Raw genomic sequence first — 19,771 nt, 5'->3', positions numbered from 1 at the left:
TTCCTTCTGAAAGGCTTTCCCTCGAGTACTCGTCACAGGCTCGCCCTTACTATAAAATTTTAGTGAATTATTGGGGTATAGGTTCAACCCGGCCCAGAGCTTACTTGAAGAACATATCGCCACTCCATAGCTGACCGTGTGCTTCTTCCCCTTGAAGAACTCCACTAACATAGCTTCTGGCACCCTGTTCAGCCGAGCGAGCAAAGACAGAATGAAACAGGGCCATCGGGGCTTTCATGAGAGCTGGAAAGTCTCGACCTAGTGTTGAGCGACATAGTCCAGGACAAACAGCGTTGATGATAACATCCGTAGCGCATTTATCTGGGTCTGACGGAGATAAAGCTTCTACTAAGCCTTGCATGACGTAGAACTCAAATAGCTTGGAAACACCGTACTGTTTCTGTGCCGTGAAAAAGGATGCTTGATTGGCTTGCTCCAATATCCCGATCTCATTCGAAAACTCATTGATGTTGACTCCACGCCCTGCAATGCTACCCACTATCTCGAGGTGAGTAGAGTTGCCAGCCAGACCGGCCGACCTTTTCAGTTGAGGGAGAAGTAGGATTCCCAGAAGCGCAGTCGAGAGAACGTTGACTTGTAAGGACATCTCATAACCTTCGGGGCTGAGATTCCACGACGGCGCAGCAATACCAGCATTGAGTATAGCAATGTCCACATCCTGTTTCTTCGAAATATTATTTGCGAATGACTTTACAGAAGCGAAAGTGCTCATGTCGAGGTCATAAAGCTTCACGTTCTCTGCACTGCAGCCTGTCTGTTGACATATCCGGGACCGAGCCTCTTCGCCTCGCTTGAGAGATCGCACAGCAAGTAAAAGACGCGAGGCACCTAGAGATGCAAACTTTAAAGCAGCTTCAAAGCCTAGACCGGTATTTGCTCCTGTGATTAACACCGTTTTCCCAGCGAAGGACACTGTTGGATTTGCTGGAGGGTGACGGACGCCCCACCAAATCATGGAAAATCCTTGATTATCAGGAGGGTTTGACGCCATATTGAGAGGCTATTGACTTGAATAAGTGGAAGGATTCCTGATCAAGGGGTTTCGACAGATGTATTGTTCTCTTTATAGCAAGGTTGTCAATACTCCGAATAACGTTCCGATAGTTCGGATGGTTGGTCATCGCCGATATCAGGTTCCATGATTGGGATTCTTGAGTAAAGACATAATTTCTTTAAGCGACCTGCAATGTCCACGAGGTTCATATAATGGTGGTTGTTCTGCTGCTTCCTCATCCAACATAAGGCGTAGCATCTGGATTGTTTTCGGGTTCCCCGAAGGAGCATCTATAGTACCTTCGTTGTCGGTGATACCAAATTTAGTCTCAATTTTGCAGATCATGTCCTCGCTGATTTGAACTAATATTTGTATTTGAAGGTCCACTCTACCTTCAAGCTTGAATCCTCCGAGATGCATACCCGGAAATATTTGTGGCGTTGTATTTTGGATGCCTGATAAACTAGGCATAGAATCTAAAAGACATGCAAAGATAGTTCGATAAATGCGAGTAAGGCTCACGTAGCATGACATAAGAGCTAATAAAGTAGGAGTGTCGCAGTTCATATTTGATGACTTTGTTCCCGGTATAGTCGGCAGGAGGTAGTTCAGAAGATCAAATAGAGTTGTTGAATGTTCTAATGTTTGCCCGACTAAGATGTTTTGAGGCGAGATAGAACTGAAGGATTCCATGGCTTCCGGACACTTGTCGGCTGTCTTGCATGCTTTGACTGTCTCAAGATCCATGAGAATGCTTGCCTGTAAACCAGCCAGCTTTTTGAGGTTATTTTGTCGTATATCTGCGTGTGAAGTAACTGGCGTGACTTCATCCATAAAATCGATGGGATCATATTGTTCAAGAATGGATGGCCAGTCAAGTTCTTCAAAATTGGATGGCTCTATGAACGGCCGGGGTGCCGAGCCATCCTCGTAGGATACGAGGTTGAGCGTGTCAAGAGGAGAAGCTCTTGAGACCTCTGGCATTGGATTTTCGAGGTCGGAGCTCGGTGTACTCTGAGATGGGATAGTAGACTGGTGTTGCTCTTGAGGACTATCTGGCTGTATAGGACGGCCAGATCTGAGCGCCGGACCTGTCGTGCATGCTGCGTTAGCTTTCTCGCATCGGTAACATGCTCGTGATGCTGTTCCACGTTGACACCGAAGTTTATGTCGACGGCAGCGGTCGCATGCTGAGCGTTTATTGCCTAGACTTTCTGGATGCATAAACAGGAATGTATGTTTTTTGATTTTGTATTTATTGTGGGTAAGAAAGGGGTATTGAAATGGAGATGCTGCGGCCAATTGGTGAGACTAGATTGATGCCTTGAAATTGAGGGGCGTCATGGGACAACATCAATTGATGAGATCCGATTATATTGGGCCTAGGGCTAATACTAGTCTAGTATTAGCTTAGTACTAGACAAATATTAGCTCCACAGTAGTTTCGGATTAGAGTAAAGCCGAAAGTATCAAACTGATGAGGGCAATAGTGGAGTTTATCCGAAAACAAAGCCTAGATGGTCCAGTGGTAAGACACCTGCTCCATATGGCCCTTGGCGCCCTTGGTATTTCTGGCATATTGGTAGAAAAATCCAAGGCAACTCCAGGTGGAATTGTAGGAGACGGGGGTTCAAATCCCCCTCTGGGCGTTTCTTTTTTTCTTTCTTTCCCCCTCCCCCCCCCCTCATGAGCAGAATAGATCAGATACTTAAGCAGGCCGAAAAGTAAGGACCCAGTCTACAGAATGGCGAGGTAGTATTGCATGAGTCTGAGCCGGGAATATCTTCGATTTCCGATTCTACTACGTAAATTGCCGGAGCATGAGGAGCCCGAGCAAACTTAGTTTGAATCTGAGAAATCTCACCTGGAAAAGGATAATTATTGATTTGACGAGATGATACCAAGAAAGTCGAGATCTATACCTAAGTGATTAATATGAAAAGGGATCTATGGATCGGTTCCAAAGTGAGAAGTGGTGATCTCTAGAGCCAACCAGAAGCTTCGGATATCAACGCTAGCCATGTGCAAAAGAACAAGCTGCTTGAATTGGACCCATAAAAATCCCATGTAGTGATTCAAACCATGCAGCCTTTTAGCGCGTGGATCCTTTAACTCGGTGACAAACCGATTTTGGCCACCGAGGCATCCGATCTTCCATAGGGGCAAATACTCAGATCCCTCAATGGATGTATAGCTGCTATAATCACCAGGAACAGTATAATTCAGCACCAATTCATATGTAGTGACTCGTGAGGCAAATAATGAATCTGGGTGGCTGAGCTATAATTTTCAAGTGGCTTCACCCTGCAGAAAGATCGACATACCTTAAAGACCCGCCATGTGGAAGAATTCTATCAAGTATTCCAGCGACCATAGTATAGAGCAACCCATGAAAAAAAAGCTATTTGGCCACGCCGGCATCGGCGCAGAACTTTTTTTTTGCTGTTTTCCCCAGTTTTTCCAGGACCTTCAGGCTCCAGTGCAGAGCCAATTTTGATGGTTTTCATTACGTCTCGGCGCCGTGATTCGTCTTGTCGGGCCGATGACCGGTTCAGACCCACTATTCAAGCCGCGCCGTTCTTGGACGGGCGAGAACTTTAGCAGAAGAACTTTTGACTCAGAAGATCTTTTCTCTTTTCTATTTATTGTTTTGTTTGAAGTTGCCTTTGCACTTATTTTACTCGGTTGTCGATACTAAAAGCTTGTTGCTTTGTGGTTTCCTTCGCTTTTGTTCTGTGCCGGATTTGCCAGAGCTATTCCTCGACTACTTCCGATTGAACATACAGCTTCGAATAAAGTTATTAGGAATGGGTGTATCGATGGAAACGCCAGCTGCAGCGGGGGAGTTGGATGTGCGAAATCAACCGAAGAATGACGAGCTCGATCAGATGAATTCGGAGGTCGATGAGAAGCAGGATTTCACTCCGGCATACCAGCAAGATGCCTTTGGCAATGAGGAGTTCGCGGAGGTAAAATATAAGGTGTTGAGATGGTGGCAATGTGGTCTGCTCATGGTAGCTGAGACTGTATCACTCGGTGTTCTTTCTCTTCCCGCAGCTATCGCAGCCATGGGTTTCGTTCCATCTGTCATTGTCCTCATCGGCCTCGGTATTATCACAACCTACACCGGATTCATCATGGGTCAGATGAAATTGCGATATCCTCAAATCACAACAATGGCCGATGCGGGTGAAGTTATCGCAGGAAAGTTTGGACGCGAATTTATCGGAGCTGCTTGGAGTATCTTTTTCGTCTTCATTATGGCTAGTCACTTGTTGACCTTCACTGTCGCCATGAACACCATCACAAACCACGGAACCTGCACCGTTGTGTTCGGAATTGTGGGAATGATCCTTTCGTTCATTTGTACCCTCCCCCGAACATTGGAGAAGATGTCATGGCTCTCTATCGTGTCCTTTGTCTCTATCCTGTCAGCTGTTCTGATCACCATGATCGCTCTGGGCATTGATAAGCCCGGAGCTGGCCTAATCGCTGTCGCCAACACCAACTTGTACCATGGCTTCACAGCTGTCACCAACATTGTATTCGCATTCTGCAGCCACGGCGCATTCTTCGGTTTGATGGCTGAGCTCCGCAACCCTCGTGACTTCACAAAGTCCCTTTGCCTGCTTCAGGGCATCGACATCTCGCTGTACTTGATTACAGCTGTCGTGATTTACCGCTACGCTGGAGATGGTGTTACTTCACCTGCTCTGGGATCTGCCTCGCCTCTTATCTCTAAGATTGCTTATGGTATTGCGCTTCCAACGGTATGTTTTAGGCTTCTCCGAACTGCTTCTTAGGAGCACAGTTAATTCTAACATGGATATAGATTGTTATTGCTGGTGTTATCAACGGTCACGTTGCAGTCAAATACATCTACGTCCGAATCTTCCGTGGTACAGACCGCATGCACAAGCGCGATGCTATTGCCATCGGTTCTTGGATCGGAATTGCCTTGACCATGTGGATCCTTGCTTGGATTATCGCCTCTGCGATTCCAGTTTTCAGCAACTTGCTGAGTTTGATTGTACGTTTAAAACCCCAGAAATTCAAAGTGCTTCGTTTCAAATTACTAACTTGAATTTAGACTGCTCTTTTCGCTAGCTGGTTCTCTTTTGGATTCCCTTCCATTCTCTGGATGCACATGAACAAGGGCGTGTACTTCTCATCACCTCGCAAGATCACCTTGACAGTGATCAACCTGATCATTATTGGAATTGCATTCGCGCTCTGTGGAATGGGTCTTTGGGTCTCTGGCAAAGCCATCCATGATGATCCCAGCAGCGCAAGCTTCTCATGCGCGAATAATGCTTAAGGGCCCAAAAATTGCATACTCTTCCGGGGAAAACGGCGTTCTGGCTTTTACAATGGGAAAATTGCATTTGCATTTCTTGTTCATAGACCATGTCATCTTTTCGACCAGCCTTGTTTAATTATGTTACTTGCATCCAGCATATTGTATATAATATTTTCATCAAAACGATGCTTTGCATATATGATCACATTACTGCTTTCTAATCCAACGTCCCATCGCTTCGTTGGAATCTCGTTAGCCAGCGCCGTTGGCGGAAGGATCCACTGTATCTCACATAATACTGGCGAGGCTTAAAGCCGAGCGGCCCCCAAATCTTACCCCGGCTATTAATTCTCCATTGTTGCCATTCAAGTTCATCTCACCTGTGCCATTAACCTCAACCCCTTTCATCCGCTTATCCCAATTCTCACCCGCAAAATGGCTTCGATAATGCCCCCAATTCCACGAGCATTCTTCCTCTACGGAGAGCCATGTCTAGTGTAGGCCCACCAACACAAACGCCCTAATATCTCCTCCCGCACAGCTAGAGAACATAGCTCTAATCTCCCAACAGCTTCTTCGGCGGTTTTCTCAACCCAGTCCTCAATCCAACCGCCATTACCTCCTTACTCCCACCCCACCTAGCCGGCCGAGGCACATCAGACCCCTACCCAACCCCAATGGAACACCTCCTAGGCCTCCAAACAGCCACAATGATGTTCATGACAGTCCTCCTCAACATCACGATAATGCTTTACGCCAAGAATCCGAAAGTAGTCCATGGGTTCGTCCTTAGCTCTGCTATAACTGATATCCCGCATTGGGGATCTTTGATCTACGTGCTAGGCTGGGAGGGACTATCGCAATGGCGAACATGGGATTCCTCGCTGTGGGCGCAGTTTGCTGTCCCGGCGTTTACTATGTGTTTCAAGCTTGGGTATTTGACTGGTGCATTTGGGCCTGATAGATTGGAGAGCGAGGATACTAGCAAGAAGCAAGGAAAGAAGTCGAATTGAGTTTGAACAATCGAGGTCTTTGTTTTGATGCTCTGTTGGCAGGACAATCAGCATTGTGTTTGTCAATGAAGTCTATCTTGGAGACATGCTTATAGTTTGCCTGGCCTTGCGTTGGACACGAGGGGTTTCTGGGGTTAGTTTTTTATGTCGGGATTTGTCGCTGTATAAAAATAGCGCGATGAGGTTGTGGTGCAGATCTCGCGACGCTCGGGATGGCGTGGGGATTGGTGGATGTGAGGGCGTGGAGTTCCACGGTAGGACGTGGGATCGTCTTGGCCTCGAGGGTCTCTGTATGTAGGTGATTGTCACTCTTGGCCCTTGCAGGAACCGGCTGAACTATTGGTGGGAACCAGAGTCGTTTACCCCTTGAGAGATTATTTTATTCTATTTCTTTTTCAATTTCTTTTTCGTAGACTGTTCACGTTTTTGATTAATTATTTGATTTAGAGGAGATCAGACATGCAGTGCTACATGCATTTCCTGGGCGTGGTAGACGCGGCCCTGTCGCTCCCTGACCGGATGAGAATAGCGTATGTCAGCGATGAGATTTCGCTACTGGAACAAATATGATGATAAGCAGACTTATTGCATTCCAATTAGTAACTCTACTTTATCCTCGGTGAATGAAGGATTGAATAGAAGGGCAATGATTTCCGGCAGGGTGCCATCATGCCGGGTATTCCGTCATAGTATCCACTCTGCATCTCCACCCCGGATATCGCGGAGGGCGAAGAGAAGCATTCAAGATAGATGTCATCATCGTGGGGTCGCAGTTGATTCTACCGGTAGATCTATACAGACTATAATTTACGACAGATGTAGTATCTACGGAGTTTAAGCAAGCCGTCTGAATCATAACGCACGCTGACTCAGAAGTGGCAGGAATGTTCACGATTGGAGCGATCGCCCGTTCCTTGCCAACCCGACCGGGTATCCGGGATCAAGTTTTTTTTGCTCTGACTTGAAGACAAGGAATATGGGACAAACTGAGCCCATTTGGTGTAGCACCTATGGTAAGCCGATAGGAACTAGATGTTCAGGGCACGGTGTTCAGGGCTGATGGTTGGCATCGAGTCATCTGCGGCTATCCCTTTGTAGATCACATGTACAGAGTGTGTCACCAATTAAGCATTGACCTACCAGCTTTGTGATCTGCTGCAAGGGCTAGACCAGATCATTGCGATAGCCCGGAATCTAGACCATCCCCAACCTCAATCGTGAATGTCATGATCTAGATCGATAATTGATGTTCAGCGCATAACGGCGCTACTGGGCTAGCGGATAAGCTTAATCGATAGTGCACGGGTCATCAAGCCTCAACCAGGAACGAGAACCGGGCTGTTTTTTTTTTTTTTTTTTTTTCAGAAGAATTTTATCTGGAAATAATGAGAAGTGGGGAGTCAAGGGTCATTGAACGGGATCTCCGCGGAAACCACTCTGCGTCATCGTTGTGGAGGAAGAGAAGGAGAATTGGACTTGAACATGTGGGCTCGATGCAACTGTGAAGGGGGTGACTAATCAATCACTGGGCCGCGGGAGATTCGGGTCAAACAAGATATAGTGAGAGAGCTAAAAGTAGTTTATTTGTGACTCATTACTTCAGAGAGAGAGGGAAATAGAGATAGACTTGATTGTTAGTGTCCGCAAACTATTTAGAGTAGCCGACTATAGAAACAGACGGAGTGGAGTCTGGACAGGGTCAAATTTGCCTTCTAATGATATCACCTGTACTGTCTGTACAGGACGATCCATGGAACTAAACTTGTTCAAGTAATTTACAGTGGGGCTAAACTGTCTACTTAACTATGTAGTTCTATGTAGAAAGTTAGGTACCAGCATTAACTTCGAGTCCGATCCAAATTCTTATGCCCACTCTTATTCTAGTGCCGATCCATTCGGAAGCATACGCAAGTACTCACGTCAGAGCTCCCCAATGCTTTCCCTTAAAAGCCCCGAACAGACCTCGTCGCTCCTTCCCTCCCTCGCTTCTCTTGACTCGAAAATATCCACGTCTGACCACCTGCAGCTGATCCCCCTCTAGCGATCCGCTCTGCAGCTTCTAGTGCCGCCCCACCCGATCTGTGCCTACTCATCCTATATAACTATACCCGCGTGATCCTTGAGCGCTGATCCCCCTCATCTCTCACTTAAATCCACAAAGATATCCCCTCCCTTCAACCCGTTCTGGACTCGAAAACCACACCAGAGACTACAAGCGCCCAGTGGGGATTTCATCAAATGGCCGCCGTGGACTGCATCTCCATGGCCTCGCGCCATCACCCCCACCATCCCTACAACCAACATACCAGTATGGCACGATCCGCCAGTACGGGCAGCAGCAATAACCCATACGCGAGATACATGTCCCCCACTTCATCTCTCCTCTCTCGACGATCATCCATATCCGAATACTCTTATTCACCTGCACCAGCCTGGTGGACCGGAAGACCAGAGCACCATCCACCTGAGCCAAAGCGACGTCGCGACAGCACCAGTCCCAACGCACACCCCAGACGCAGTCGCTCTCAGAAATATTCGCGCAACTCGCTCCTCGTCAACCCTGATATTATCGACGAGCTTGACGATGTCTCCTTCTACTCATACCACCACGAGGGTCCATATGATGCAGTCTGTCCTGAGCGAAACCGCCTGACTCAACATAGTCCGTTAGAGGCTGTACGAGAGTCCAACGAAGAGGCTCTGCGCGCAACACCACGACACAAAATTATCGATTCACTGAACAGCCACCGACCACTTGATGGAACTGCATTCTTCCCACCGGGAACAACTGATCGAAACGGACAGTCATATGACTACGAAGAGGGCTCAAATATGATGAATGAATTTGGAAACTTCATGCGACTTCCGGGAAAGGTAAGAAATTCCTCACGTGGATCTGTCAAAACTGTTTTTATCTGACTCTTTCATTCCAGAAATTCACCGATGAGGACTTCAAGAATGACCCCTTCTACAACCGACCACTTTCGAATCCATTCACATCACTACGGAAGAAGCTCAGTCTGCGACGTAACAAGAAGCGCCGAAGTACCGCGTGATTCAACATCTCGGAATGTTTTATGCGACACTTTTACTCATGACTTGACGACATGACGGTCTCGGATTTTTACGACTTGGGTTATTATTGACTATGGGACTCGAATGACCCTGCTTTGTATCAAATATTTTTTGTTCGTGGGATTGCGGCTTTTTTATCTTTGTACTCTGGGTTCAATGTTGTTTGGTCCTTTGGTGTTTTATAAGAACGGCATGGCGTTCTGTGGAAGGGACTACTTTGTATTTATGATTACCCTCTAATGAAATGACTTTCACTTTTCAATATTTGACTTAGCTGAATTGTAGATTTGGAAGCATTGCTGTAAGCTTCGTGTGAAGTATACCATCTCACATCCCGAGGTTATCATAGCATAGTATTCGTAATACTGTAGCGTTTTGTAGCTAAATAGCTGACAGTGGACGCCCTCTCGTTGCATGCTTCAATCCATGCTCCGAGCCCACCAAGTTCATGGTCGATTAAAGAACTAGAGTTCATGTATTCTGGGGTTGCTGTGAGTCATCGAGTTTTGTTAGCCAGATAAAGGGTCTCAATTTTCTACCAGGTCGTCGGGGCGCGCCGTGAGTGTAGAAGTTGAGCTCCGATTCATACTCGTCTTACATATTGACTTTTCCAATTCCTGCAGTTGCCTTCCAAGGTTAGTAGGTACCCAATTAAATCCCTCGGAAGAATGTGTTAAAGCGCATATCAGAGCGTATTGTTCCACCCCGGAATTCAGCTTCTCAGGTACCCTGAAAACGCACAAAATACAGTTTTCGTCTTACAATACATTTTCTTTAAGTGCCTAGGTAAAATTCAAAGGTCCCACCTTGTGCGACCGTTTTAATTCGTCCTCAAGTACTCTCTTTAACGGCAGAACCTCGGCCCAATGTTCTAGCTACCTGAATTAGTACGCTGACGACCCCGGATAATTATCCCATGTGTGAAATGCGGGGTTTATGTGGAGCTTCGGCATCTGATTCTCCGCATTATGAACAAGCTGCCGATATAATATAGCTAAATGCCGTTTGGAAAAGGGGAACTCGGATATGAAATCGGGATGTATTGATCTGCTTAAATATTTAGGATAGAAATAAAAGGAGATGATATGTCTTAAAATCATACGTGAGAAATCGCCAAGATCTTCAAGTTTGTCGCACAACCAAATCTTTCGAGTACAAACATCACCGGAAAAAGTTGAACAAGTCCAAATAGCATCATGTATCTGAACAAGCTACTTAAAAGCGTTTTGACCATTCTCCCACTATCAACCTTACAAGCTGTCCACGCAGCATCAACGCCCCCCACACCAGACCTAAGTTTCCTCTACACAGCATACGTCCTCTGTTCCCCAAGTATCTACGAAACACAAGGACCCTCTGGAATCCAAAAAGCCATCCCTATCATAGGCGGAAACTTCACTGGGCCCCGTCTCAGTGGGAAAATTCTAGATCTTGGCGCTGACTGGGGTAGCACGGATCCCCAGACTGGTATTTTCTCCGCAAACACGAGATACAATCTGCAAACGCACGATGGAGCCAATCTCTTTTTACAAACTTCTGGTCCGAAGCAGAAGGATGGAAACTTGCATTTGAAAATTGATATCATGACTGGGGATAAGCGATATTACTGGGTGAATAATATTGTTGGTGAGTTTTTTTGCTTTCATTTCTCTTTTGCTTATCTCAGATGGAGATAGACTGGCGAGGGGCTTTAAAATTTCTTGGCTTTTACTAATTGAGGTTTAGCTTTTGGGATATTGCATGGTGTTGGAGAGAGTGATGAGGGGATCTCGACTTTGCGGATTGATGCTTGGCATGTAAGTTGCTGCTCGAGTGGAGGTTATGTTTGTGATTTTCTTTACTGATGGAGGCAGATGACCTCTGAGTGGAATTCAACTACTTTTGTGAACGGATCAACTTATCATTAAGAGAAATGGCATGGAAATGACTGACGGGAGACCTAGTATTATTTACTAGAGAGTCTAAGAGAGAATGGAGAAAAGGGCTTAGAACTGTCTCCAGAGTGGCTAGGACAAACCATGTTTGATAGACAGAGAGGCGCTGCTCGGATTTGAACACCCGAAAAGCATCGATCGTGATAGAAGACCAAAGAAATGCACAACATTGAATATCTATTTGAACGTACAGAGTATAAACTTGACGCAAACCAAAGATAAGTCAACAAGGCAGACCCTGAAACCGCCCCTCAGCCACGCGTGTGATGAACCAAATAACCAGCGCAGAGAAACAGTGGGCCCAGGCTGTTATGCAATCATATATGCTTTCAAGCGGAATAAACTCATGACTAAAAATAACTTAACGCGCCAAAAGAAGTCGAGCAGGGAATGAAATGGCTTATCTCGAAATCGGGCTTCATGCAGACGATGTACGCCATGACAACAAGAAGGAAGAAAAAACATTGAGAGCATTAGCAGATTTTTCACATCGAACTTGAACTCGTGGCATGCACTCAATAGGGGCTCATACCTAGCCAAGAAAGGCCGAGCGACTGAATACGAGTTGAGGCTCTTCCGAGTGACGAGAGCGTTGAGCCCAAATGAAGAAAAGGGTCATTCTAGGCACCAAAGTGCCCTAAGCGCGGGTTTGAAGTTTGGTTCAGGGCTAGTTTGGGGTTTTTTGATGGGGCTATGATCGTATCGAGAGTGGGTTGACTCTGTCGATCGGTGTTGATCCCGTTCTGAGTTTGTGAGGCTGATCGGGTGAAGATCAAAAAGATAAAATAGCCGTCAAATATCTATGGCCCTTTGCTCTAGGCTCTCTAAAAAAGAGCCCAAATCGTCGTTCCAAAGCACTTCAGCGCTATATTCCTGTTAGATGAAAATTCTCGTCGACATTGACATGTGCGCCGCAAAGGGAACAGCCAAGCCACTAAGCATCTTAGATACGAGATGGGTCACTTTCGCGAAGCAGATGAGTTAGCTCCATTTTTAGCCTTGGCAATGGTGGCCTTTGATAGGTTGACAGGACATCTAAAAAGTCAAAGTTTAAATTAGTTCGTATTGACGATATTTTCAGGGTCCGATCATGATGGCAGTGCCTGCCCTGATCCAGTACTTTAAAATTCCTTATTTCCAGTAAAATGATATTGTGACAGCCAAGTTCTCTCTTTTTCAAATTCTCCCTGGCCACAAAAACGATCCCCGGACCCTCCACCACAATATTCATTTCGCAACGATGAAAGCTGGCCCAGTCCAATCGCGCCTCGGAAAGTGGTACCCGATCAGCTTTTTCATAGCCGCCATCGTCTTTTTCATCATCGGTGGTGCGCTCCTCGGTACATACTTTAGCTCTGGCTACTCTTCCTGCGGCAGTTACTATTATTATGGCGACTACTACGACAGTGGAACCTGTTTCGATGGCAATAATGGCGAGTTCTATGGTGGGATCGCCTGTCTTGTCATCGGTGGTGTGCTGAAGCTCACTGCCTGGATCCTTTTCATTATCTGGTGCGTCAAGCGCCAGCGCAACAACCAGACCAATATCACCTATGTCAACAACGCACCCATGGAACCATACCCACAGCAACAGCAAACATATGCTGCTCCCCAGCCTATGTACCCTATGCAACAAGGGGGTGGATTCGCACCTCGCTCTGCTGCTGCCTCCCCAGGCCCAATGTATGCTGAAGCTGGATCTCAGTCAGTTGTCGGTACGCCCCCTCCCAAGGAAGGTGTTGCGTCAGCCACAGCGTACAAATACTGTGGTCAGTGTGGAACAGCTGCAAATGGCCGATTCTGTGGTCAGTGTGGTGCTCCCTGCTGAGTGCACACTTGAGTATACTGGATAGTCGTGATACTTGCTTGAGAACACCCGCAATTTTGAGATTTCGTTTTGCATCTTGAATCGAAACTATTGCGCAAACCTGCGAGCTCGCTCGGCGGTGTTTTAAGTTGAATTAGAGAAATGCGTATTGAAGTTGATGCCGTTTGGCAAATTTTGTTCTATATATCATTTTAATGACCCATATTACTACTTTCGTTTCCGAATGCCCGTTATGACACAACATTCGAGCTTATTTCATAGAAAATATAAATGAGTTGAGCTAATGTTGCTCTTCTTAAACTTGAACTTGATACTTCTGTGTAATGCTACATTTTGATCTATATTTATATAGGCCTTCGTCCATTCTATTGCTTAGCGCAACGCGCGTGAAGCAAAGCCATATAGTGATAGTACAATCTGGACGTTTAAGTCACAGGTCGATCAAAACCTGTGAATATAGAAACCACGTAGGGGCGATTGGGGCTTGATTGAACATATTGGCCGAACTGCCCAGAGCGAGGATAGTAAAACCCGCGTATAAGATGATAGGAAAACTTTGTAAATAGAGCCAGAACAGGGAATTTTGAAGCAATGACCAGAGCATTTTTATATCCAATGCAATTTAAACTCAGTCAATGGTTTTTAAGCCTCATCAATGCTCTCCGCCCCGGTCCAGACTGAACGATTGTTGGTGTAATGTTAGGCAAGTTTAATTTTTTATTACACTTTGGCTATGAAGAGGGAACCACATAGCGGTAAATGCATATGTTTTGTATAGTTGGCAACGGATTATTCCTTCAAAATTAAAGTTTGAAGGTTGAAGCTACAGGAATTTAATCATTGTATCGTCCGTCTTGTGCATCTCTGATCCGAGTTGTAATTTGAACGTAGTAAAGCTGGTGATTTCCGGATGGTATTCCGGTCTTCTTCGAACGACCGAAGTACTACTAGTAGTTGCTTTCTCATTTCCTTAAGCCTTTGCTATAGCCTCATTTTGAGGTTCATTGGCTAAGATATAGACTTTATCGGGGTGTAGTGTGTATTCAGAGAATTCCGGAAACACAAAAGTAAGAAGCATTGAAAGTACTTGTTGCCTTGGAGTTCATATAATTTCGCCCCCATGCGAGTCAGGCTTCACTGTGCCCGACGCCGCTAGGAAATGATCATCAATCTACAGTTGACTAATAATCTGAAATAAGCAATGCTTGACTAGATATTGCGATTAATGGTGAATATATTAACCTGACCATGCCATTTATCTGATTTTTTTTTTTAAAAAAAAAACATTAAATAAATTTGGTATCTGGTTATGGGCAAAAAACTGAAATATGTCGTTGTTTTGGAGACAGCATCGTGGATTGACTGGGCCGGGGGGGGGGGGATTGAACGGGCGGGAAAAGCCGTTCCCCACCTGCTCGAACGTGATGTTGAGCTCGTGAATCAGCGAAGTATTAAATCAATTGTTGAAGCCGCATTCCAAAAAATTGTATGAAGTTCATCTTTCTAGGCGTGAAACGGGAGCAAGAAAGCCCCCCTGAAATTCAAAATGAATCATTGCACGAAATCCCCTTGGCCACGAAAGAACAAAGAGATCAACGCGAATGGGGATCTGGAATGAGCAGCTCAAACTCGAGATTAGACTAGACTGAATGTATCTTAGATAGCAGATCCTAAAACTTGGCACGAGGAACAAGGCATTTGAAAGTATGATCACCCCTGCAAGCTGCAGGGATGTGATTCACTAGTTGAGCGATTGGCAACCCAACGCTATCCGATTGGCCGTATCTAATACATTAATTTGAAATAGTGGGGATAGAAACAAAAAAAGAAGACAAAAAGTTCACCGAGCACAAGCCAGTAAGTGCCCAATAGCTCCATTTAGCTCCCGTGTCGGCGTTCGCATGTACCAATCCACTCGCCCCAAGCCAACACATCATTTGGTTTTAATTCCCGAAGTAACCAGTCCTTGGTCAGAGGCTTATTGCGTAGCCTTGTGACCAAATCCGCTTTCAATGCAATGACTTGAAAAAAGTATCGATGTTCGCCATGGGCTAAGATCGGTCGGGGTCCACTCCAAATGTTCTGGCCCCAGTTAATCCCGTACCGGAATCCGCCCGCTAGATGGGGGGTTTCACCGCAGCCTCGATGACCTTTTGGGATTCGTACCAAGGGGCGAAAGTCTTTCGCAACAAGTTTTGTTTTATGGGGTGAGATGCCGTAGTATAAGCCGAGAACAACAGGCTGAGGCCCTGGTGCGTCGGGATCTTCAATAATTATAACGTAGCTGGAAACCAGCGCCTCTAAGCCGTGAGGAAGCTTCCATGATATTGTTGGGAAGGTATTTTCGCCCAAGGGAGTGTGTTCTGGTGATATTGATGAGCCGGATGGGCCAAGGGAGGAGGTGACGAGGACAATTGATGGTTGACGAGAAACGGATTGTGATGCGCGCGTAAGAAGGAGTGAATCGCGGCCTCGTCTGTGGGCTAGGCAGCGGCCTAGTATAGCCTCAATCGAAGATGGTAGATGATCCATGGTGTTTCAATGCTGTTCAAAGTTTTGATGGAGGGGTATGAGCGCGCATCAAGTACTATAAGTAGCTCTACGTGTTATATGGCAACAGTGTGCCCAACACTCGCGAGATAACCCTTAAAAGAGATATCAATGCCCGCTAGAGTTTCCGGGATTTAGTGAGGGTTTAAATTTCAAATTGTAGTTAATCAGCCAATCGGAACATTCGCTACCCTGCTTGATTTATGATCTATCTCGCCCAAGAGATGACTACAAGGCTGTTGTGACAAATCATCTCGTCGGATAGAGCGAAAAATTCCAGGGCAATGATTTAACATACTTTAGATCAAAGAATTCGGCCCACTTGCAACCCGGCAGCCTGTGTACCAGGATCGCTAGCTTGCTTAGTTCCTTGCACTAATTGTGTAAAAGCAGTCAGTCCCCAGTTGAAATATCACGCGGTTGGAATGTCGGTTCATCCCGGACGAAAATGTCGACATATTATTGACTCGGACATGGGGTTATCCCGATTCTTGGGACAATTAATGCTTACTTTCTGTATTTCCTTTTTGTGCACAGAAAGAAATGCCAAGGGTTTAATCAAGCATGCCGTGTCAATAACTGAGTTGCATTGCATTATCCTTCCTTTGGTTTGAATATGTAGCCAATGCGAATTGAGGGTTAAGAGCACTATCCGCGAGCGGATATTTTGTGGCTTTTATGGCGATCACCTAGCTAATTAGGGAGTAGTCTCATATGCTAAAACTCGGAGTCTATCTGACCCTGCGATCTCCAGCCGGCCGTTATGCATTGGTATTAGACGGCGAAAGAACTCGTGCACGGGCTGCGTATTCCATTTTTCGTCAACGATCTCCCATAGGTGCATGTCCGTTTCGCGAACCTCTGTGAGCTTATAGTTCTGGCCATGGAACACTTTTTGTTTCGTTTGTGGGTCTAAAGCCCAACCGTTTGCGACGCGTGAGTAGAATCCAAACAAGAAGGGGAACTATGACATACCGGAGAAGGAGGATGAGCCTTGAGGTGTATCCTCCTTGTTCTGACCTCCACACTTACTCAAATCAGTGTGCCGGTGGAGTCGCTCGTCCACAAACCACAAGGTCCGTCCCGTCTCATCGTGAAGTACCGAGATCATATCAACGATGCCATTGGGTATAGGATCTATCCATCGAGTAGCAAATTTAATTGCAATATCATATCCTAGGAAACTCGATTGAATAGCAGATTTCTCAACAGGCTTCCGGTCCAGCAGTATCGAGTCTCCAGCATAATGATAAAACCAATCCATTCCAAGGACCGGGTCCAGCCCCACCAAATAAATCAGATCCTTGTCTGGTCGAAACGTGATATAATTTTCCACCTCACCTGTGTCGGTATAAGATGCAGTATGAGATACCCCCGATTGGCTTTCAAAATCTCCCCGGCCCGGTAGCGGCGAAGGCGATTCAGAATTCGATATCTGCGACCACCACTCATTTCTGCGGAAGTATCGCTCCATGGCTTGTCGAGACGCGGAGCAAGCCTGCCATAGCCCGCTATCTAAAAGATATGCCGAATTGTTGGGACCTCGTTGTGGATTCTCGCGAGGTATTGCCAATCCCCAATTCATTTCGCGTGGATGACCGATCGGTTGAAAATGTATGAAGTCCGCCTGGATTTTGTCTCTGCCATTAACCTGATCGAAATAATGATCGACAATGATAAATTCCTGCACGTGGTTATCGCCAGGGAGTGGACGGATGTTTAAATCCCAGATGTAATCCTGGATCTCAACTGGGAGAGCGAGAAACTGAGGGAATTCGTGAAGGCGGCTGAATTCTTGGATTAGGTTGGCCATGTCTAATATGAGATTGGCCTTGTAAAAGCTGTGTAGTTTATTGACGGTCTTTGACAGGTATATCGGCTTGTCGTTGGAGTTGAAGTTAGATAAAAGATGCGTGCATTGCTGTCAGCTGAGATCGGTGCCTGCATCCATCCCCACACCCGAGGGAGGACATAGCCGCCAGAGGGAAAAGACCTACTTTGCCTTACTTTAGACCAGCAGAAAACCGGCAGAAAACCAGAAAACCCCGACACCTGTAATACCTTAACACCCCTAAAGGCCCTGGATATCGCCAGGTTGGGCATCAAATCCACTATCTTAGCATATAATCTTTCTTTTTTTTGAAACATGATTATTAGTATCATTTTAATCTATAACATATAGTTCTCTATTTGTCTTTCCACTTGTTTTTCTAATCCCCCTGCCAATTTTTCACTTGCCCTTTCACTTGTATTATCTATGTATAGCGTACAGTACAGATAGCGGTGTACCAGGCGGTAGCCGTTAACCGGCCCCACAATTTTTCTTTCACAAAAATAATGAACCCTCGCTTACGAGGGTCCGCCACCCATATGGAACAGATCACCCATATGGAACATTTTTTCTAAATCTTACCACAACCACTATTATCATCTACCACACCACCAACAATGCCTAAAACCAATAAAGATATAGAGAACCAGATTCAGCTGGCAATAGAGTCTCTCTCTGAGCAATCTAAGCCTAATATTAGGAAGACTGCGCGAGAATTCGCGGTTCCTGAAGGCCGTCTTCGTCGGCGCTGGCAAGGTGGAAAATCGCTTTTCCAACGACAACCTAATGGCCGGAAGCTTAGTATTGCACAGGAGAAGGCTTTATGTGAATATATTGATTATTTTGATGCGGTCGGAGCATCAATAAATCGCCGTCAAATTGCTATTGCTGCCGATTCAATTCTGGAAGAAGATCATACCGACACCACCACAGATCCCCCACAAATTGGCGACCATTGGCTAAAGCGTTTTCTTAAACGGTATCCTGAGTACTATATACGACGTCGGCGAGCTCTTGATGTTGAAAGAGCTACTGCACTGGATAAATCCGTTATAGAGAGATGGTTTCAAGACTATCAACGTATAGTGGCTAAATATGGCATCTGTCAACAAGATATCTACAATTTTGACGAAACTGGCTTCCAAATTGGCGTCGGTCGCGATCAATTTATTATCACAAGACATCCAAAAAAGAAGCTATTTAATGGCTCAGTTACCAATCGCGAGTCTGTCACTGTTTTAGAGGCTGTTTCGGCTGATGGCTTTACATGCCCACCGCTGATTATTCTAAGCGCTAAACAAGCATTACTACGTTGGTTTGATAAAATTGAAGACGACGAGCATCTTGCTATAACTGATACTGGCTATATCAATGATACATTAGCATATCAATGGATTCAGCTGTTTCATAAATGGACAATTTCTCGTACCATTGGGAAAAAGAGGCTAGTTTTATGCGATCGTTTTGGATCACATTTAACGCGTCAATTTGTTGAATTTTGTGAGAAGAATGATATCATTCTATTCTTCTTACTCTCACATACTAGCCATATACTACAACCTCTCGATGTTGGAGTGTTTAGTGTATATAAACACTGGCATAGTGAGGCAGTTGAGGCGGCTACAATGACTGGATGCCGTAAATTTTCAAAGGATGAATTCCTACATTCAATCAGTGAAATCAGACGCAAAACCTTCCGGCCACATACAATCAAGCTTGGGTTTAGATTAACTGGCCTTTGGCCAATTAATTCTAAGCTTATTACCGATGAATTGGATTCGTACGATCCATATTATGATAATATATCCCGGGAAGATACACCATCAGTTAACTCACAAAATACTGAGTTTAGCACCCCAAAAACCGCTGAGAGAGTTCGAAGAATTAGCGATCGTATTAATCAATATGATCCTACTACTCAACGTTTTAAAGAAGGGCTAGCAAAGCTTGTAAAGGGTGCTGAGACTCAGGCAATGTTGGCTGTCCAACTGCAACGGGAATTCGATTCTACACAAGCTATTATGGGAGCACGTCACGCTAGATATGATGCTTCTCGCCGTTATACGCAAATCACTGGTATTATCAATTCAAGCCAGATCAAAGAAATGAAGCTAAAAGAATATAAATTGACTGAAAAAGCCGATCAAGAAAAGACGAAGCGGAAGTGGAAGAAGATATTGGTTGAAATTAGGAAGCATGGAAGAGCCAAAAAACGCCGGGGAAAT

General features: G+C 45.5%; 10 protein-coding genes across 10 annotated transcripts; 5 read left to right on the top strand and 5 right to left on the bottom strand.

The window, feature by feature from the left end:
- Positions 1–100: 100 nt before the first annotated feature.
- Positions 101–1,012, bottom strand: N7478_000287 (uncharacterized protein; the record flags this gene model as incomplete). Its single annotated transcript, XM_056916503.1, has 1 exon — positions 101–1,012. The coding sequence occupies one exon, from the start codon at positions 1,010–1,012 to the stop codon at positions 101–103; it is 912 nt and encodes a 303-aa protein (XP_056784383.1).
- Positions 1,013–1,150: 138 nt separating this feature from the next.
- On the bottom strand, positions 1,151–2,239 carry N7478_000286 (Zn(II)2Cys6 transcription factor domain-containing protein; the record flags this gene model as incomplete). The annotated part of the gene is made up of 1 exon (XM_056916502.1): positions 1,151–2,239. The coding sequence occupies one exon, from the start codon at positions 2,237–2,239 to the stop codon at positions 1,151–1,153; it is 1,089 nt and encodes a 362-aa protein (XP_056784382.1).
- A 723-nt stretch (positions 2,240–2,962) lies between these two features.
- Positions 2,963–3,389, bottom strand: N7478_000285 (uncharacterized protein; the record flags this gene model as incomplete). The annotated part of the gene is made up of 2 exons (XM_056916501.1): positions 2,963–3,290; positions 3,340–3,389. The coding sequence occupies 2 exons, from the start codon at positions 3,387–3,389 to the stop codon at positions 2,963–2,965; spliced, it is 378 nt and encodes a 125-aa protein (XP_056784381.1).
- A 433-nt stretch (positions 3,390–3,822) lies between these two features.
- On the top strand, positions 3,823–5,333 carry N7478_000284 (neutral amino acid permease; the record flags this gene model as incomplete). Its single annotated transcript, XM_056916500.1, has 3 exons — positions 3,823–4,785; positions 4,848–5,045; positions 5,106–5,333. 3 exons carry the CDS (start codon positions 3,823–3,825, stop codon positions 5,331–5,333), a joined length of 1,389 nt encoding a protein of 462 aa, XP_056784380.1.
- A 417-nt stretch (positions 5,334–5,750) lies between these two features.
- Positions 5,751–6,328, top strand: N7478_000283 (uncharacterized protein; the record flags this gene model as incomplete). The annotated part of the gene is made up of 2 exons (XM_056916499.1): positions 5,751–5,812; positions 5,887–6,328. 2 exons carry the CDS (start codon positions 5,751–5,753, stop codon positions 6,326–6,328), a joined length of 504 nt encoding a protein of 167 aa, XP_056784379.1.
- Positions 6,329–8,566: 2,238 nt separating this feature from the next.
- N7478_000282 (uncharacterized protein) lies at positions 8,567–9,384 on the top strand (the record flags this gene model as incomplete). The annotated part of the gene is made up of 2 exons (XM_056916498.1): positions 8,567–9,202; positions 9,262–9,384. 2 exons carry the CDS (start codon positions 8,567–8,569, stop codon positions 9,382–9,384), a joined length of 759 nt encoding a protein of 252 aa, XP_056784378.1.
- Positions 9,385–10,599: 1,215 nt separating this feature from the next.
- On the top strand, positions 10,600–11,310 carry N7478_000281 (DUF3237 domain-containing protein; the record flags this gene model as incomplete). Its single annotated transcript, XM_056916497.1, has 3 exons — positions 10,600–11,029; positions 11,129–11,199; positions 11,257–11,310. The coding sequence occupies 3 exons, from the start codon at positions 10,600–10,602 to the stop codon at positions 11,308–11,310; spliced, it is 555 nt and encodes a 184-aa protein (XP_056784377.1).
- Positions 11,311–12,577: 1,267 nt separating this feature from the next.
- On the top strand, positions 12,578–13,165 carry N7478_000280 (uncharacterized protein; the record flags this gene model as incomplete). The annotated part of the gene is made up of 1 exon (XM_056916496.1): positions 12,578–13,165. One exon carries the CDS (start codon positions 12,578–12,580, stop codon positions 13,163–13,165), a length of 588 nt encoding a protein of 195 aa, XP_056784376.1.
- Positions 13,166–15,043: 1,878 nt separating this feature from the next.
- N7478_000279 (YbhB/YbcL family Raf kinase inhibitor-like protein) lies at positions 15,044–15,697 on the bottom strand (the record flags this gene model as incomplete). The annotated part of the gene is made up of 1 exon (XM_056916495.1): positions 15,044–15,697. The coding sequence occupies one exon, from the start codon at positions 15,695–15,697 to the stop codon at positions 15,044–15,046; it is 654 nt and encodes a 217-aa protein (XP_056784375.1).
- A 715-nt stretch (positions 15,698–16,412) lies between these two features.
- Positions 16,413–17,528, bottom strand: N7478_000278 (uncharacterized protein; the record flags this gene model as incomplete). The annotated part of the gene is made up of 2 exons (XM_056916494.1): positions 16,413–16,627; positions 16,691–17,528. The coding sequence occupies 2 exons, from the start codon at positions 17,526–17,528 to the stop codon at positions 16,413–16,415; spliced, it is 1,053 nt and encodes a 350-aa protein (XP_056784374.1).
- Positions 17,529–19,771: the final 2,243 nt, after the last annotated feature.

Source organism: Penicillium angulare (genome assembly GCF_028827245.1).
Source record: "Penicillium angulare strain IBT 27051 chromosome Unknown utg000001l_segment0_segment0, whole genome shotgun sequence".
Classification (NCBI taxonomy): domain Eukaryota; kingdom Fungi; phylum Ascomycota; class Eurotiomycetes; order Eurotiales; family Aspergillaceae; genus Penicillium; species Penicillium angulare.
The sequence above is the reverse complement of the archived record's forward strand: the minus strand, read 5'-3'. Positions and strand labels throughout refer to the sequence as shown.